General features: G+C 34.0%; 1 protein-coding gene across 1 annotated transcript; it reads left to right on the plus strand.

The window, feature by feature from the left end:
• Positions 1-2,147: 2,147 nt before the first annotated feature.
• On the plus strand, positions 2,148-18,487 carry Mco4 (Multicopper oxidase 4). Its single transcript, XM_075290425.1, has 4 exons — positions 2,148-2,348; positions 7,463-7,831; positions 15,785-17,028; positions 18,203-18,487. Exons 1-4 carry the CDS (start codon positions 2,249-2,251, stop codon positions 18,455-18,457), a joined length of 1,968 nt encoding a protein of 655 aa, XP_075146540.1. The 5' UTR covers positions 2,148-2,248; the 3' UTR covers positions 18,458-18,487.
• Positions 18,488-18,890: the final 403 nt, after the last annotated feature.

An 18,890-nucleotide genomic window follows, 5' to 3' on the forward strand; every position in this document is an offset into this window, starting at 1 on the left:
AAAATTTTGAGAAATTTTTCTATAGAAATAAAAATTTGAGAAAATTTTCTACAGAAATAAAATTTTGTGAAAATTTTCCAAAGAAATAAATATTTGACAAAATTTTCTATAAAAATAAAATTTTGAGAATATTTTCTATAGAAATAAAACTGTGACAAAATTTTCTATAGAAACAAAACTGACAAAATTTTCTATAGAAATTCAGCACCTGACCCAGCATGGACTGGAAACAAATTGGTATATTCGTTAGGGACACAGAGATCCTGGAATAAAAGTAGGAAAGTTTTGAAAAAGTTGGTTTTGACAACATTTTCTATAAAAATTACATTTTTACAAAATGTTCTATACAAAATACAATTTTGACAAAATTTTCCATACAAAACAAAATTTTGACAAAATTTTCTATACAAACTAAAATTTTGAGAAAATTTTCTTTAGAAATAAAAATTTGAGAAAATTTTCTATAGAAATAAAATTTTGTGAAAATTTTCCAAAGAAATGAAAATTTGACAAAATTTTCTATAAAAATAAAATTTTCAGAATATTTTCTATAGAAATAAAACTTTGACAAAATTTTCTATAGAAATTCAGGACCTGACCCAGCATGGAATGGAAACAAATTGGTATATTCGTTAGGGACACAGAGATTCTGGAATAAAAGAAGGAAAGTTTTGAAAAAGTTGGTTTTGACACCATTTTCTATAAAAATAAAATGTTGACAAAATTTTCAATACTAAACAAAATTTTGAAAAAAAATTTTATACCAAAAAAAAAATGACAACATTTTCTATACAAAATAAAATTTTCTCAAAATTTTATTGTTATAGAAAAAATTTGTCATAATTTTATTTTGTATAGAGAGATTTGTCAAAATATTATTTTCTATAGACAATTTTGTCAAAATTTTAATTTTGTCTAAATTTTATTTCGTTTTGTTTGTTATTGTTGGCTTCTCTTCAATCGTTATTGTTGTTTTTGATCTCAGCTTAAAGCCATGCATTGACTAAACTACAAGTGTAGCTTAACCAACAGAGGAAAAGTATGCTTGTCAAATTTATTTGGGCAAAGCCCTATAGACTGCAAGATGGTTGGATGTACAGCTGTTTCGGAATTACCACATTCCTCATCAGCATCCTCTACTTGCAGCAAAACTATCAACCAATTATCAGAATAAATTCGGGTAATTCACTCAACCCAAAGTGAACTACACTTGAAAAAATTTTATTTCCATAGAAAATTTTGTCAAAATTTTATTTTGTATAGAAAATTTTGTCAAAATTGTATTTTGTATAGAAAATTTGAGAAGTACCTCTTAGTGGGAGAGGAATGTTTGGCAAAATCTACTAAAACGTCAATATTTCTACCAACTGTGGCAACCGTGATTACAATCCCTACAGAAATGTTCCCCTTTTTATACCCTCCACTATAGGATGGGATCTTAGAGCAACACATCCCATAAAGTATATATATTCTGGGTCGTGGTGAAATTCTAAGCATGTCCGTCTGTTGAAATCACGCTAACTTCCGAACAAAACAAGCTATCGACTTGAAACATGGGACAAGTAGTTGTTATTGATGTAGGTCGGATGGCATTGAAAATGGGCCATATCGGACCACTTTTACGTATAGCCCCCATATAAACCGACGCTCAGATTTGGCTTGTTTTGTGCTGAATAAGTAGTTTTTTGCTGTATCTACCATTTTCTTGCAGCGAATATTTCATATTTTGAGAAGATATTTCCTGTACGTGCAACATCATGGAGACATCCTGCTAATCACCAAATTTATGATTAACTGTCATCACGTAGAAATATTTCTTATGTGACTTACTCATTCATATCTTGATAGTAAAAGATCGATACGTATATGTAATTATCAATAAAATGGAGGTGGTATTGCACATAATAAAGAAGACCTTCTCGGGAGATAAGAGTTGCTTCTTGGTACAATATAATTACCTTGTAATGAAATGGAGATATGGTAATTAGTTTTATCTATATTCTATATGAATATGAATCTTCATGGGAAATTTGCACACCAAGATACATTTGCACATAGTATATTAGGTAGACGGGCAAAAATGTAGGTGCTCGAAAAGTTCATCGATCAATCATGAACCGTACTCGCCCACTCATTAATTTAGTTTTTCGTCAGACTTTGAAGCAATTAGAACCCTAGAAATTATTCGTTACGAAAAAGTTGAATAGTTGTCAAACAACTAACGGCGGAAATAAATTATCGCAATAAAATGACATATATAATAAGATTCCAATATGAGTGCATCATAGTGAGAATGATGATAATTTTTGCGATTGTCTTAAGTTATACGAAATATATACAGTGTCAAGGTATAACATATATCGAAATACATCGCATATGAAGTGATTATATATAAAACCAACTCGTAGACTGGGGTCCGTTTTTTTCAACCTCCGATACATGTGTATATTAGCTCTTTTGAAAACAACGTTTGGAATGCCTTTAAATGTTAGGTTAGGTTGTATCAGGTTGATCTATTCTTGGATCGAAATGACTTGTTTATATGACAAGCACTATGAGGATTTTCTATAGAAATAATATTTTGAGAAAATTTTCTATGAAATAAAATTTTGACAAAATTTTCTAGAGAAATAAAATTTTGACAAAAATTTCTAAAGAAATAAAATTTTGACAACAATTTCTATAGAAATACAATTTTGACAAAATTTTCTATAGAAATACAATTTTCATTCGTTTTGTTTGTTATTGTTGGCTTCTCTTCAATCGTTATTGTTGTTTTTTTTGTTTTTTGATTTCAGCTTAAAGCCATGCATTGACTAAACTACAAGTGTAGCTTAACCAACAGAGGAAAAGAATGTTTTTCAAATTTATTTGGGCAAAGCCCTATAGACTGCAAGATGGTTGGATGGACGCACGTTTCGGAATTACCACATTCCTCATCAGCATCCTCTACTTGCAGCAAAACTATCAACCAATTATCAGAATAAATTCAGGCAGTTTATTAAACCCAACAAAAACCACACTTGAACCCTCCGAAAAAAGGTTTTACATTGATAGCCGGCTTATGCCGCAATAAATTCGAAACAAACATATCTCTTTTCCTATGCCACTGTCAAATCATCGATTTGAATTCACATGGCTGGGTTTATTTTGAGCGTGCCTCCTCTTCTTTTTCCATTTGTTTTGTTTTGTTATTGTTGGTTTTGTTCTTTAAGCATTGTTGTTGTTTTTTATTTCAGCTTAAAACCATACATTGACTAAACTACAAGTGTAGCTTAACCAACAGAGGAAAAGTATGCTTGTCAAATTTATTTGGGCAAAGCCCTATAGACTGCAAGATGGTTTGATGTACAGCTGTTTCGGAATTATCACATTCCTCATCAGCATCCTCTACTTGCAGCAAAACTATCAACCAATTATCAGAATAAATTCGGGTAATTCACTCAACCCAACGTGAACTACACTTGAACCTCCCGAAAAAGGGTTTGATAGTCGGCTACTGCCTAAACAAATTTGCCAGCATATCTCTTTTCCTTTGCCAAACTCAAATCATCGATTTGTATGTATTTGGCTGGGTTTGTTTTTGAGCGTGCTTCCTCTATCTTCATTCGTTTTGTTTGTTATTGTTGGCTTCTCTTCAATCGTTATTGTTGTTTTTTTGTTTTTTGATCTCAGCTTAAAGCCATGCATTGACTAAACTACAAGTGTAGCTTAACCAACCAATTTTGACAAAAATTTCTAAAGAAATAAAATGTTGACAAAATTTTCTATAGAAATAAATTTTTGACAAAAATTTCTATAGAAATAAAATTTTGACAAAATTTTCTATAGAAATAAAATTTTGACAAAGTTTTCTATAGAAATAAAATTCTGAAAATTTTTTCTATAGAAATAAACTTTTGACAAAATTTTCTATAGAAATAACTTTCTGACAAAATTGTCTATAGAAATAAAATTTTGACAAAATTTTCTATAGAAATAAAATTTTGACAAAATTTTCTATAGATATAAAATTTTGACAAAATTTTCTATAGAAATAACATTTTGACAAAATTTTCTATAGAAATAAAATTTTGACAAAATTTTCTATAGAAATAAAATTTTGACAAAATTTTCTATAGAAATACATTTTGACCACATTTTCTATAGAAATAAAATTTTACAACATTTTCTATAAAAATAAAATTGTGAGAAATTTTTCTAAAGAAATAAAATTTTGACAAAATTTTCTATAGAAATCAAATTTTGACAAAATTTTCTACAGAAATAAAATTTTGAGAAAATTTCCTATAGAAATACAATTTTTTGCTAAAATTTTTATAGAAATAAAATTTTAACCAAATTTTCTATAGAAATAAAATTTTGAAAAAAATTTCTATAGAAATAACATTTTGACAACATTTTCTAAAGGAATAAAATTTGGACAAAAATATCTAAAGAAATAAAATTTTGACAACAATTTCTATAGAAATACAATTTTGACAAAATTTTCTATAGAAATACAATTTTGACAAAATTTTCAATAGAAATAAAATGTTGACAAAATTTTCTATAGAAATTAATTTTTGACAAAATTTTCTATAGAAATAAAATTTTGACAAAATTTTCTATAGAAATAAAATTTTGACAAAATTTTCTATAGAAATACATTTTGACCACATTTTCTATAGAAATAAAATTTTACAACATTTTCTATAAAAATAAAATTGTGAGAAATTTTTCTAAAGAAATAAAATTTTGACAAAATTTTCTATAGAAATAAAATTTTGACAAAATTTTCTACAGAAATTTTCTATAGAAATACAATTTTTTGCTAAATTTTTTATAGAAATAAAATTTTGACAAAATTTTCTATAGAAATAACATTTTGACAACATTTTCTATAGAAATACAATTTCAAGAAAATTTTCTATAGAAATAAAATTTGACAATATTTTCTATAAAAATAAAATTTTGAGAAAATTTTCTAAAGAAGCTACACTTGTAGTTTAGTCAATGTATGGTTTTAAGCTTCAATCAAAAAAACAACAACAATGATTAAAGAACAAAAACCAACAATAACAAAACAAAACGAATGAAAGAAAGAAGAGGAAGCACGCTCAAAATAAAACCCAGCCAACTTCATTTAAATCGATGATTTGACGGAGGGTTCAAGTGTGGTTTGTTGTTGGGTTTAATGAACTGCCTGAATTTATTCTGATAAGTGGTTGATAGTTTTGCTGCAAGTAGAGGATGCTAATGAGGAATGTGGTAATTCCGAAACGTGCGTCCATCCACCCATCTTGCAGTCTATAGGGCTTGGCCCAAATAAATTTGACAAACATTCTTTTCCTCTGTTGGTTAAGCTACACTTATAGTTTAGTCAATGTATGGTTTTAAGCTGAAATAAAAAAAAAAAACAACAATGATGAAATAAAATTTTGACAAAATTTTCTATAGAAATAAAATTTTAAGAGAATTTTCTATAGAAATAAAATTTTGCTAAAATTTGTTATAGAAATAAAATTTTGACAAAATTTTCTATAGAAATAAAATTTGACAAAATTTTCTATAGAAATAAAATTTTAAGAGAATTTTCTATAGAAATAAAATTTTGAAAAAATTTTCTATAGAAATAAAATTTTGCTAAAATTTTTTATAGAAATAAAATTTTGACAAAATTTTCTAAAGAAATAAAATTTTGACAAAATTTTCTATAGAAATAAAATTTTGAGAAAATTTTCTATAGAAATAAAATTCTGAGTAAATTTTCTATAGAAATAAAATTTTGAGAAATTTTTCTAAAGAAATAAAAAATTTTCTATAGAAATAAAATTTCGACAAAATTTTCTATAGAAATAATATTTTGAAAATTTTTCTATAGAATTAAAATTTTGCCACAATTTTCTATAGAAATAAAATTTCAATTATATTTGCTTAGTTCGGCTTGAGGTCATTTTCGACAAAATTTCGACAAAATTTTCTATAGAAAAAAATTTTGACAAAATTTTCTATAGAAATAAAATTTTGACAAAATTTTCTATAGAAATAAAATTTTGAGAAAATTTTCTCTAGATTTTGGTCGATTATTTTTGACTCCTGAAGCATACAGGGAGGAGTATACTCTGCCCAAGCCTGGGGATTTCTATGGGTCGAAACTGTCTGTAGCGCATTTACCTCTCTTTGGGAAATTGACAGTGGTTGTTTGTTTTAATCGAATAAACGTACGAAAATTTCGGCATACGAAAGGCTATCCGAAGTAATCTTTATCTCAAGTGCTAGTATGGGCAACTGTGACCGTCAATGGCCGCTCTCTAAATATTTAGCCATCGTGGAGATGGCTTGACGAAGGAACCGATTGGCGCCGTTCAATTATCCACTATAAAATCAAATGGAAGAAATCCGAATCGTTTTGAAATGACCCTGCCAACATTTTTTGAATTTGGGGGATGGTGAGGCAAGTTTAAAAATATGAAATTTCATAAAAATATTGCTTTTAGATTTGTACATTTATTATCAATTTGTTTTGGAAATGAAATTGCCACAAATATTGAAGAAATCTACTCTTCAGATTTATGATTGCCAATGAAATGAAAACGTCAAGAATGCTTTGCAATTCGCGGACGGAAAAATTCTTGCTTTATTGAGTTCTTCGTAAAGACTAAAAAAATATAAATGGGGCTTAATAAAAAGAATATCTATATATTTATATAGATACAGTGATACCTCTCAAACTTGGATGCTCTGAAAACCGAACACCTCTCAAAAGGTGACAATTGTCTTTTTGACTTTTGCTTTATTAATACATTGGAGGTGTCCTCTCATAACTGGACACCTCCAAAATGTGGACAAAAATGCGGCGACAGTGGATATCTACTTTTGTGAGGTTTCACTGTAAATAGATACGTTAAGTTAAATGAGATCAAAATGAAATTATAAGACAAAATTGCGGATGTTGAACATGGCTTCAAGAGCTGACTTAGAATGGCCCTATCGCTAAAAAAAATCCTGGCAATAGGGATATCCTAGTGGGCAGGCAGTCAGTGTTTGTATCCTTTTATCAAGGCAGTATATTTGGAAAAATAATTGTTAAATACCGAAAATAAAAATTATACAAAATTTTTAATGCATAAATTCTTCAAAGATTACCAGATATTTGCTAGAGCGATTTATTTGACATTTTAATAATGTTCATTTTAATGGACAAGTTAACCACAATAGCTATTACGAAACGAACTAATGGGAAGTTTGGAATAGCTATTACGAAACGAACTAATGGGAAGTTTGGAATAAAACACTTGACAATAATATTCGGGAAAGCGTATACAAATACTGCATCCACTACTAAAAAAACACACCTAATATTTGTTTAAGTGCTTCATTTACCCAAGAACGTTTATTTCTGAGAAAACGGTCCGATTTTGATTTAAAATTGTCTAATTTTGAATATACAATAATATTTTCATAACAATCCTTTCTGCAGTATATACCAATCGTACCGTTAGTCGTTATGCCCAAATACGAGAATTATATCCGAAAATAACATCATTTGGTGAAGCCCGTTTCTGGCGTATGACGAAAAATGATAATTTTGAGATACATCCTTGTAAACGTGAATGCGTGCCCAATCAACATATGACCTGTTACTATTACATGGTTGTACATTATGATGAAACAATGGGTCCAGCATGTGACGAATATCTAAAACCTCAAAATCGTTACAAAATTGGAAATGGTGAATACATAAATATTTACAATATGAAAAATAATAAAATGTCAACACCATATGATGATTGTAAATATGCGGATGGAGTGCAAAGTGAGATAATGGTGGTGAATGGACAATTACCAGGTGAGTTTATTCAAAAAAGGTTTTTGCCGTATATAAATCATATATAAAAAAAACTCTGCAAACATGGAGTGCCAAGTTTCAGCGGATATAACACAGTCAGCAAAAATTCAGGTCATTAAAGCAAATATGGAGTACGGAATACAGAAAGCGAGTCGGCTAGTTTATGCAAAGCAGTATCGTTATATTTCAATAACGATAACTGAACAGACGCGACGATTATCACCGTAATATGTACCTATTTCGAACGTGGTTGTACAACTACACCCTCAAAAAAATCGCTTCTCTAACATATGTTCCAAACATATTTTGCAGGAAGCATGTATATTATTGGATACTGCCTAAACATTAATATGTTTGTTTTATGTGAGCATATTATATGTTTGCAAGCATTTTGAGTCCAAAAATAGTATATGCTTGGAAGAATTCCCCAAAGAAGATTGTGCTCATTCCCTCACATAATTTTCACTTCCACGAAATTTTTGAGTTCTTCGCATCTTTTTCTGTAATACAAATATGCTGTTTTTTTTCAAATGTCTATTCTCTTGGTTCCGAATGTCTATTCTCTTTATTCCGAATACCCATTCTAATATTCAAATTAAATAATATTTAGTCTTAAGCATATTAAATTTTTGGCCTTATCATGAAACAGTTTTCCGAAACAACATACAAGCGGTTTCACAGAAATTGCTCTCATTTTATTCTCTCGCTGTGTTATGTTGATATCTTTTTATTCAACCCTCCCGGTTTCCTTCTCTATTTCTTTCTCTATACTAACTTTCTCTCTCTCTCTCTGTCGCTCTCTGAATAAAGTATCACAACATATATATGTTTACTCGAAATTTGCAAATTTATATATGTTTACATTCACACATATTATTTTTATGAAACATTCATGCCCCAAACATAATATATTCTAACATATGTGTCCCAAACATTTTGTGTTAGTTTAGGAACATTACATGTTTGCACTTAAATATATTGTGTTTAAAAATTGTGCCCAAAACACATTTTGTTTATATCGGAACATATGAAAAACATATTTTTCTAACAGTGTAGAAACCAACTTCAGGGCCCTGTAGAATGGTTTCTACTGAAATGATCAAACTGAACATCCACCAAAAGTTAGGTACCTGCAGACTGGTCGACATCTCTTTGCCAAGTGTAGATCGACCAAATTCATTGACATGAAAAAAGTAGTAATCCTTCAAGAAAGAGGTTTAAGAAATGGTGAAATGCTTTGATTATTCGTATGAAATTACCCAATGTGAAACGGAATCCAAGGACCGGTACGAGACTAGCCAATTACAACATGACTTGGACTCATTGGAAGCAAAGTACACGGCCTGTCCATAGGCAGGAGTCCATGAACCTGTGTCATTTTGTGACCAGTAATGAGTTGGGTGGGTAAAGAAAGGTATGTGTTTTTTATAGGGAACACTCAGTTTTTGCCACGTCCAGCTAGGTTCCAGGGCCGGGTGACTTATGGCTTCAATGATATCCATATCAGTAGGTTAGGTTAGGTTAGGTGGCAGCCCGATGTATCAGGCTCACTTAGACTATTCAGTCCATTGTGATATCACAGTGGTGAACTTCTCTCTTATCACTGAGTGCTGCCCGATTCCATGTTAAGCTCAATGACAAGGGACCTCCTTTTTATAGCCGAGTCCGAACGGCTTTCCACATTGCACTGAAACCACTTAGAGAAGCTTTGAAACCCTCAGAAATGTCACCAGCATTACTGAGGTGGGTAATCCACCGCTGAAAAACTTTTTGGTGTTCGGTCGAAGCAGGAATCGAACCCACGACCTTATGTATGCAAGGCGGGCATGCTAACCATTGCACCACGGTGGCTGCCATCCATATCAGTAAGGAGTGAACAATATGGAATCCATTTTGATGGTTAGCAAATGGACAATTTTCCAGGATTGGTAGCCAATGTGTCGTGGCTATTGGCGAGAGAAGAGAGATCTCTCTACGATTTCCCCTTGGTCGAGCCTTTGCCTCGCTTCAGTCTACCCATTTTACAAAAATCAAATATAAAGAGTTCCCACGACAAATTGCGGAGTCTGAATAAGTACTCAACTGCCAGTATTCCCGAATGCTTCAACATTAGCATTAACACTTTTTTGAGTGCCTTGGATGGTTTGCGCACTTGCTGATATCGTTAACTTCGACTGGGGTTTGGCGAATGCGACGAATAACCAGGCTTCAGTAGTGGAATCACCCTACTTGTTTTACAGAAATCGGATATAATGAGTGATTCCAAGGACAAATTGAGGAGTTTGGTCAAGTACTATACTCCCGGTATTCCCGAATGGTTCAACATTAACATTGAAATTCCTGCGGGGACCAGTGCCTTGGATGGTTTTACGATTGATGACTTCGGCTGGGATAAATTATGGTGTGCCCCTGGCTGGGAGTAGAGGTGTGCACGTGAGTAATAGTTTACTCACGCACGATATTTTTTGGTAGGACTCACGCTCACGCACACTCACGAAAAGAAAATTTTGTACTCACGCACGAAAACATCGTGACTCACGAAAAATATCATGACTCTCGAATAATTTTATGATTAATTTAGCTTGCCGAAGTGTCTGAAAACATGAGCATTATTACCATCGAGAGTGTTATTAAACTCTTAACATCCCATGTGTCACTAAAATTGTAATTGAATTTAACTCTTAAGCGTTTTATGTTGCTGAGCAGGAATATTTTCGTGAGTGTAATTCGTTACTCACGCACACTCACGAAGATAGTATTTTCGTGACTCACGCTCACGCACATTTTGGTTTGTTAATCACGCTCACGCACACTCTCGCTTTTGTCATGAGCGTGACTCTCGACTCACGCACGAATCACGAAAATGTTCGTGAGTCACGACAATTTCGTGTCACGTGCACACCTCTAGCTGGGAGACCGCGAATACTTCGAATGGCTATCCACGAACGTTACAAGGGATGATGGGATTTTTTCATCTTTGACGACATGACGGTGAACGCGTTTTTTACCCGACGTTTTATTGATCCACGAATGCGCCAATTGGCATGGCTTCAGTAGTCGAATCACCCAACCCGTTTTGCAGAAATCGAATATAATGAGTGATTCCAAAAACAAACTGCGGAGTCTCAATTTGTTTTTGGAATCACCAGCATTCCCGCATGATTCAACATTAACATAGAAATTCCTTCGGAATCCTGAGCCTTGGATGGTTTTACGCTTGATGACTTCGGCTGGGGTAAATTATAGTGTGCCCGTGGCTGGGAGACCACGAAGACTTCAAAAGGCTTTCCTCAAACGTTACAAGGGATGATGGGATTTTAGTCAACTATGGCAACGTGACGGTGAACGAGGTTTTTACCCGACATTTTATTGAGCAACTGTCGGTTGAAAACCCCCTGCTCATCTCTTCGGATCATTCATGTCGCAAAAGTTGACAAACTCGTAGCGGAGTTTGAGAGAGTTCCTATTGTAGACCACAAATTACCAGTGCCTGTGCCTAGATTAATTTACTTCAGGTGTTCAAACCATGTGTTCCGTTTATGCTCGTCGACTATCGTACTTATATTCAGATTCAGGATCTGCGAGTCCCGTCGTTTCTATATACTGCGATCCGCAGCTTCCTATCGGTAGTTGGGCCTCACCTGGGCAATTTGAACCACGAATGCACCAAATGGCCTGACTTCAGTAGTGGAACCACCCTACCCGTTTTGCAGAAATCGGATATAATAAATGTTTCCAAGGAGAAATTGCGGATTGTGATCAAGTACTCAACTGATGATGGGATTTCAGCCAATTTTTGCCACGTGACGGTAACTGATCCAAAGAGATGAACGAGGTTTTTAGCCGAAATTTTATTGAGCAACTGTCGGTTGAAATCCCCCGGGCATCTCTTCGGATCAGCCATGTCGCAAAAGGTGACAGAGATCCCATCATCCCTTGTAGTGGAGTTCGAGAGATTTCCTATTGTAGACCACAACTTACCTTTGCCAGGTTAAATAGCTTTAGGTGCACAAATCATGTCTCCATGCTCGATTATCGTACTAAAATGCAGGATCTGCGAGTCCCGTCGTTTCTAAGTTCTGCGATTCCGCTGCTCCCTATAGGTAGTTGGGCCTCACGTGGGCAATTCGATTCGTTGGGCATCTCAAGAGTGATATTTCGCTCTACCACACTCGAGATAATCATTGAACTTTCGGATCGACCAGCGCGTATGAAGTGAGCGCTAATGCGTTGATTATGAGCCGGAATAGTTTTTGGACAACATGAATATACTTGGCTCTATCTCTCTCCCGAGATGATCAATAAACCTCGTACTTCCCCGCACCAAAGTGACTGAAATCCCTTCATCTTTGTGGGGGATTCGGGAGAGCTCTTACATTACCGCTTCTACCCGGAAGTTGGGCCTCACATAGGCTGCTCAATAGGTAGGAAGGATCTCGAGATATTCAATAAACTGGCACTCTCAAGATACTCAATAAATCTCGCACGTTTCCTCGTATCAATCACCATCACGTCACCAAAAGTGACTGAGATCCCTTCATCCTTGTGGGGGGTTCGAGAGAGCTCTTGCCTCTCTGCTTCTACTCAGATGTTGGGCCTGCTGTTTTGAAGATGTCTCGGAAGAACCTTGGGGCACCAGAGGGGTTCCAGAAATTCAATGGGTATAAAACGAGTGGTTGCTGAGTTGATGATGACTCGGAATAGACTCTGGGCAACATGAACATATTTCATTTTGTCTCTCTCGAGATGCTCAATAAACTGGCACTCTCGAGATGCTCGAAAAAAACCTCGTGCTTGTCCTCGTATCAGCCACCATAACGTTGCCAAAAGTGAATGACATCCCTTCATTCTTGTAGTTGGGTTCGAGAGAGCTCTTAACTCTCGGCTTCCGCACGGAAATTGGGGCTCACATAGGCTGGTGTTTTGAAGGTGCCCAAACAACCTCTGGGAACCACGATCATGAGAGGGGACCACAATTTAATATCAATGCTTTAAAATTAACATTGGAATTCCACCGCGGCTCAGTGGCTTGGAAGGATCTCGAGATACTCAATAAACTGGTACTCTCGAGATGCTCAATAAATCTCGCACTTCTCGTCATATAAGTCACCATCACGTCACCAAAAATGACTGAGATCCCTTCATCGTTGTGGGGGGGTTCGATAGAGCTCTTACCTCTTCGGTTCTAGACATGATGTCGCTGCTGTTTTAATGATGTCCCCGAGCAACCTCTGGGTATATGAGAGGGGGTCCATAATGCTTTAACATTAATATTTAAATTCCGTCACGGCCCAACGCGTTGGAAGATTTTGCACATTGTCAGTAAAAACAACCTCGTGCATCTCTCTGGACCAGTCACACCACCAATGGTGACTGATATCCCATCATCCCTTGTGGCAGAGTTCAAGAAAGCTCTTACTGTAGACATCAACTTACCTGTGCTTAGGTTATATTGCTTCAGGTGCTCAAACCATGTTTTCCGTTTATGCTCGTTGACTATCGTACTAATATTCAAATTAAGGATCTGCGAGTCCCCCCGGTTCTTGGTTCTGCGATCCCGCAGCTTCCTCTCGGAAGTATGACCTCACGTGGGCAATTCATTCATTCATTGAGCATCTAGAGAGTGATATTTCGCTTTACACACTCGAGATGTTAAGTGAACTGTCGGTTCGACAAGCGGGTGAGAAGATAGCAGGCTGCTGCTTTGATGATGATCTTGAGCAACATCTGGGCAACACGAACATATTCCGCAAAATCTCTCTCTAGAGATGCTCAATTAACTGTCAATCTCGAGATCGACGAAGACAGCAATTTAACTTGGTTATATTGCTTCAGGTGCTCAAACCATGTGTTCCGTACTAATATTCAGATTCATGACCTGCGAGTCCCGCCGTTTCTAGATTCTGCGATCCCGCGCTTTCCTTCGTATCAGTCACCAAAGGTGGCTGAGATCGCTTCATTCTTGTAGCGAGGTTCGAGAGAGCTTTTACCTCTCCGTTTCTACTCGGAAGTTGGACCGTTTTGAAGATGTCCCGGAACAACATGATTCGGAGAGTGGGACCAGAGCTTACTGAAGGGTCGATCGGCCATTGCTCAACTTGCTAACTTACGTAGAAATCTTTATGCTTCATTTCAATATCGCTGTTTACCATCCAGACCTTCTTACACTTCCCCACTGAACTCTTCATCTTCAAAATGTTGCCTTTCTTTTTATACCCTCCATCATAGGATGGGGGTATATTAACTTTGTCATTCCGTTTGTAACACATCGAAATATTGCTCTAAGACCCCATAAAGTATATATATTCTGGGTCGTGGTGAAATTCTGAGTCGATCTAAGCATGTCCGTCCGTCCGTCTGTTGAAATCACGCTAACTTCCGAACGAAACAAGCTATGGACTTGAAACTTGACACAAGTCGTTGTTATCAATGTAGGTCGGATGGTATTGAAAATGGGCCATATCGGTCCACTTTTACGTATAGCCCCCATATAAAGGGACCCTCAGATTTGGCTTGTGGAGCCTCTAACAGAAGCATATTTCATCCGATCCGGTTGAAATTTGGTACATGATGTTGGTATATGGTTTCTAACAACCATGCAAAAGTTGGTCCATATCGGTCCTTAATTATATATAGCCCCCATATAAACCGATCCCCTGATTTGGCTTGTGGAGCCTCTAAGAGAAGCATATTTCATCCGATACGGCTGAAATTTGGTACATGGTGTTGGTATATGGTCTCTAACAATCATGCAAAAATTGGTCCACATCGATCCATAATTATATATAGCGCCCATATAAACCGATCCCCAGATTTGGCATGCGGAGCCTCAAAGAGAAGCAAATTTCATCCGATCCGGCTGAAATTCGGTACATGATGTTGGTATATGGTCTCTAACAACCATGCAAAAATTGGTCCACATCGGTCCATAATTATATATAGACCCCATATAAACCGATCTCCAGATTTGGCTTGCGAAGCCTCAAAGAGAAGCAAATTGCATCCGATCCGGCTGAAATTTGGTACATGGTGTTGGTATATGATCTTTAACAAGCGTGTCAGAATTGGTCAATATCGGTCCACAATTATATATAGCCCCCATATAAAACGTTCTCCAGATTTGACCTCCGGAGCCTCTTGGAGGAGCAAAATTCATCCGATCCGGTTCAAATTAGGAACGTGGTGTTAGTATATGGTCGCTAACAACCATACCAAAATTGGTCCAATCACACAAAAATTGGTCCATATCGGTTCATAATCATGGTTGGCACTAGAGCCAAAAATAGTCTACCAAAATTTTATTTCTATAGAAAAATTTGTCAAAATTTTATTTCTATAGAAAATTTTGTCAAAATTTTATTTCTAGAGAAAATTTTGTTAAAATTTTATTCGGTTCATAATAAAATTTTCATCATTGTCAAAATGTTATTTCTATAGAAAATTTTGTTCAAATTTTATTCGGTTCATAATCATGGTTGCCACTCGAGCCAAAAATAATCTACCAAGATTTTATTTCTATAGAAAATTTTGTCAAATGTTTATTTCTATAGAAAATTTTGTGAAAATTTTATTTCTATAGAAAATTTTGTTAAAATTTTATTTCTGTAGAAAATTTTGTCAAAATTTTATGTCTACTTTGTCAAACTGAATTATATACGTATTGGATCGATCTTTTTTGATTTAATATATACCACGTATGGACTTACATACAATTTAGAAGATGGTGTTAGGAGGTTTTAAGATACCTTGCCATCGGCAAGCGTTACCGCAACTTAAGTAATTCGATTGTGGATGGCAGTGTTTAGAAGAAGTTTCTACGCAATCCATGATGGAGGGTACATAAGCTTCGGCCTGGCCGAACTTACGGCCGTATATACTTGTTTTAAATACTCTTCACATTCAACACCTAATGGCTCATCATTATTTTGATTTGTATTCCTATATCTTTTGCAGGTCAATCTATTGAGGCATGTGTGGGCGATACCATTGTTGCAGATATAATAAACAGCATGTATGAAACTACCACATTTCATTGGCATGGAATACATCAAAGCACCAGTCCCCATATGGATGGTGTGCCTTGGATCACGCAGTATCCCATTGAGCCTGGCCAGGCATTTCGTTATCGTTTTGAAGCTGATCATGTGGGAACTCATTGGTGGCATAGTCATACAGAACATCAAAGGGCTTTCGGCTTGGCTGGACCTTTAGTTATAAGACAACCACGTTCCGACAATTTCCATGCAACTAGCTATGATTTCGATTATTCCGAACACACAATTATGATACAAGATTGGATGAGTGATTTCGATGAGACAATGCCAAAGAGTATCCTAATAAATGGTATGGGTCGCAATATAAACGGAACATTTACAAATCCTACGCTCTATTCCATATTTGAAGTGGCCCGAGGAGGACGCTATCGTTTTCGTGTCATCTACAATGGAAATACCAACTGTCCCGTATCATTGAGTATAGATCAACATGATCTCTTGGTTATTGCCAGTGATGGTAATGACATTGAACCGATATTAGTTCAAAATATTACCTTTCATGGAGGAGAACGTCATGATTTCATATTACAAGCCAAACGTCCCGTTGAAAACTATTGGATTCGCATCAAAGGTCATTCGTTTTGTGCCATAAACGGACTGCATCAAGAGGCAATTCTACATTATATGGGTGCAGATCAAATGAAAATGCCTAAGGGCGTGGCGCCATCATATGCCTACGAAACTCCAAATGCTGTTACATTCAATAGCATCGATATAAGTCCCTCGAAGAATCGAAAACGTTATAGTTTTATGGACGTTAAGGCTTTATTGCCAAATAAACTCATCAAGAATTTGAAACCATTTCGCACCTATTACACCAGCATGAATGTCGTGAAGAGAGGTGACTCATATCTCTTTCAAATGGATGACATTACATTCACTATGCCAAAAATTTCTCTGCTCCAAACACGAAATTTGGGAATCGGCAAATTTTTCTGTAATCGAACGCAGCAAATGCAATTGGGATTTAATTGTCAGAAAAGACATTGTCGTTGTACAAATGTTATTGGACCAGTGCCTGCATATCAAATGATTGAAATTGTCATTTCCGGTAGGTCGGATACAGCACATCCGGTACATTTACATGGTTTCACATTTCAAGTAGTCGGAATGGGAGTTTTGGGCGAAGATAAAATCAATAAGGTAAATATAAAATATGATGAAATAGTTGATTACAGCTTATTGCTGAAATTTTGTTAAAATTTTATTTCTATTGAAAATTTTTTTAAAATTTTATTTCTATAGAAAATTTTGTCAAAGTTTTATTTCTATAGAAAATTTTGTCAAAATTATATTTCTATAGAAAATTTGGCCAAAATTTTATTTCTAATGAAAATTTTGTCAAAATTTTATTTCTAATGAAAATTTTGTCAAAATTTTATTTCTAATGAAAATTTTGTCAAAATTTTATTTCTAATGAAAATTTTGTCAACATTTTATTTCTATAGAAAATTTTGTCAAAATTTTATTTCTATAGAAAATTTTGTCAAAATTTTATTTCTATAGAAAATTTTGTCAAAATTTTATTTCTAATAAAAAATTTGTCAAAATTTTATTTCTATAGAAAATTTTGTCAAAATTTTATTTCTATAGAAAATGTCAAAATTTTATTTCTATAGAAAATTTTGTCAAAATTTTATTTCTATAGAAAATTTTAACAAAATTTTAATTCTGTAGAAAATTATGTCAAAATTTTATTTCTAATGAAAATTTTTTTAAAAATTTTATTTTGATAGAAAATTTTGTCACAATTTTGTTTCTATAGAAAATTTTGTCAAAATTTTATTTCTATAGAAAATTTTGTCAAAATTTTATTTCTATAGAAAATTTTGTCAAAATTTTATTTCTATAGAAAATTTTGTCAAAATTTAATTTCTATAGAAAATTTTGTCAACATTTTATTTCTATAGAAAATTTTGTCAAAATTTTATTTCTATAGAAAATTTTGTCAAAATTTTATTTCTATAGAAAATTTTATCAAAATTTTATTTCTATAGAAAATTTTGTCAAAATTTTATTTCTTTAAAATATTTTGTCAAAATTTTATTTCTTTAAAATATTTTGTCAAAATTTTATTTAGAATTCTACAAGTGTGGCAACCGTGGTAATCTCAATGAGCACATGTACCGCCTGAAAGTATGCAATTCATTCAATAAATATTTTTGTGGACAGAACTGTGTTGCTTCCTTGTCAATTTTAGGAGTGATTTATGATGACATTACGATAAAATGATTGTTAGGATAATTGATATATAATTTCAAAACAAAAATTAATTCAACAGAATTTAATTTCGCATTTCAATTTTATAATTTTTCAGATACAAGAAATTGATCGAAAAACACCTCTACCGAGACGCACAGCGAAAGCCCCTCTTAAGGACACCGTTCAAGTTCCTGCCTATGGTTATACGATAATACGTTTCTATGCAGACAATCCCGGTTATTGGATTCTACATTGTCATATATCCATACATTCTGAAAATGGTATGGCTGCCATCATAAAAGTTGGTGATGATGTCCAGATGAAAATGTGCCCTGTCAGTAATTGTGGACTTTGTAATTCGGTCGTTTAATAAATATAATGAGAATATACAATGAGAGAACGATATGGTATATGGATATAAATTTTGTGTAATTGAGTTTTCTTAGATGAAGAAATATTCGCAATTGTTAATTTTTTCTATTTGGCGTGCACTGCCATATTATTAAGTTCAAGGCGGAATATTATATGGTCTTTGCCATGGAACGAATACCAAAAATTATTCTAAACAAAATATGTCACGTGGTGCAACAACTGATGTGGTTAGTTTAGCTTTGATTATAGTGACAGATCGTATGATACCAAAATTTGTCTTCGATGAATACATAAAGCAGTGCATTTACCAGACGTACTTAATTGATAATTTTTTTCATGCTGCATGCATTCACAGATATACTCCAAATACAATCTAGGTTGTCTTTGTAACTAGCGTTACCGTTGAGAATTTCTAAAAAGTATCACTTTTA

Source organism: Haematobia irritans, chromosome 1, assembly GCF_050003625.1.
Source record: "Haematobia irritans isolate KBUSLIRL chromosome 1, ASM5000362v1, whole genome shotgun sequence".
Lineage (NCBI taxonomy): Eukaryota > Metazoa > Arthropoda > Insecta > Diptera > Muscidae > Haematobia > Haematobia irritans.

What these genes read in the sequence shown, in the direction of transcription:
- Mco4 (XM_075290425.1), top strand. Translation starts at nt 2,249, where the DNA reads ATGACATATATAATAAGATTCCAATATGAGTGCATCATAGTGAGAATG. An exon ending in GAAATATATACAGTGTCAAG is followed by an intron (nt 2,349 to 7,462) that starts GTATAACATATA and finishes TCCTTTCTGCAG; the next exon opens with TATATACCAATCGTACCGTT. An exon ending in GGTGAATGGACAATTACCAG is followed by an intron (nt 7,832 to 15,784) that starts GTGAGTTTATTC and finishes TATCTTTTGCAG; the next exon opens with GTCAATCTATTGAGGCATGT.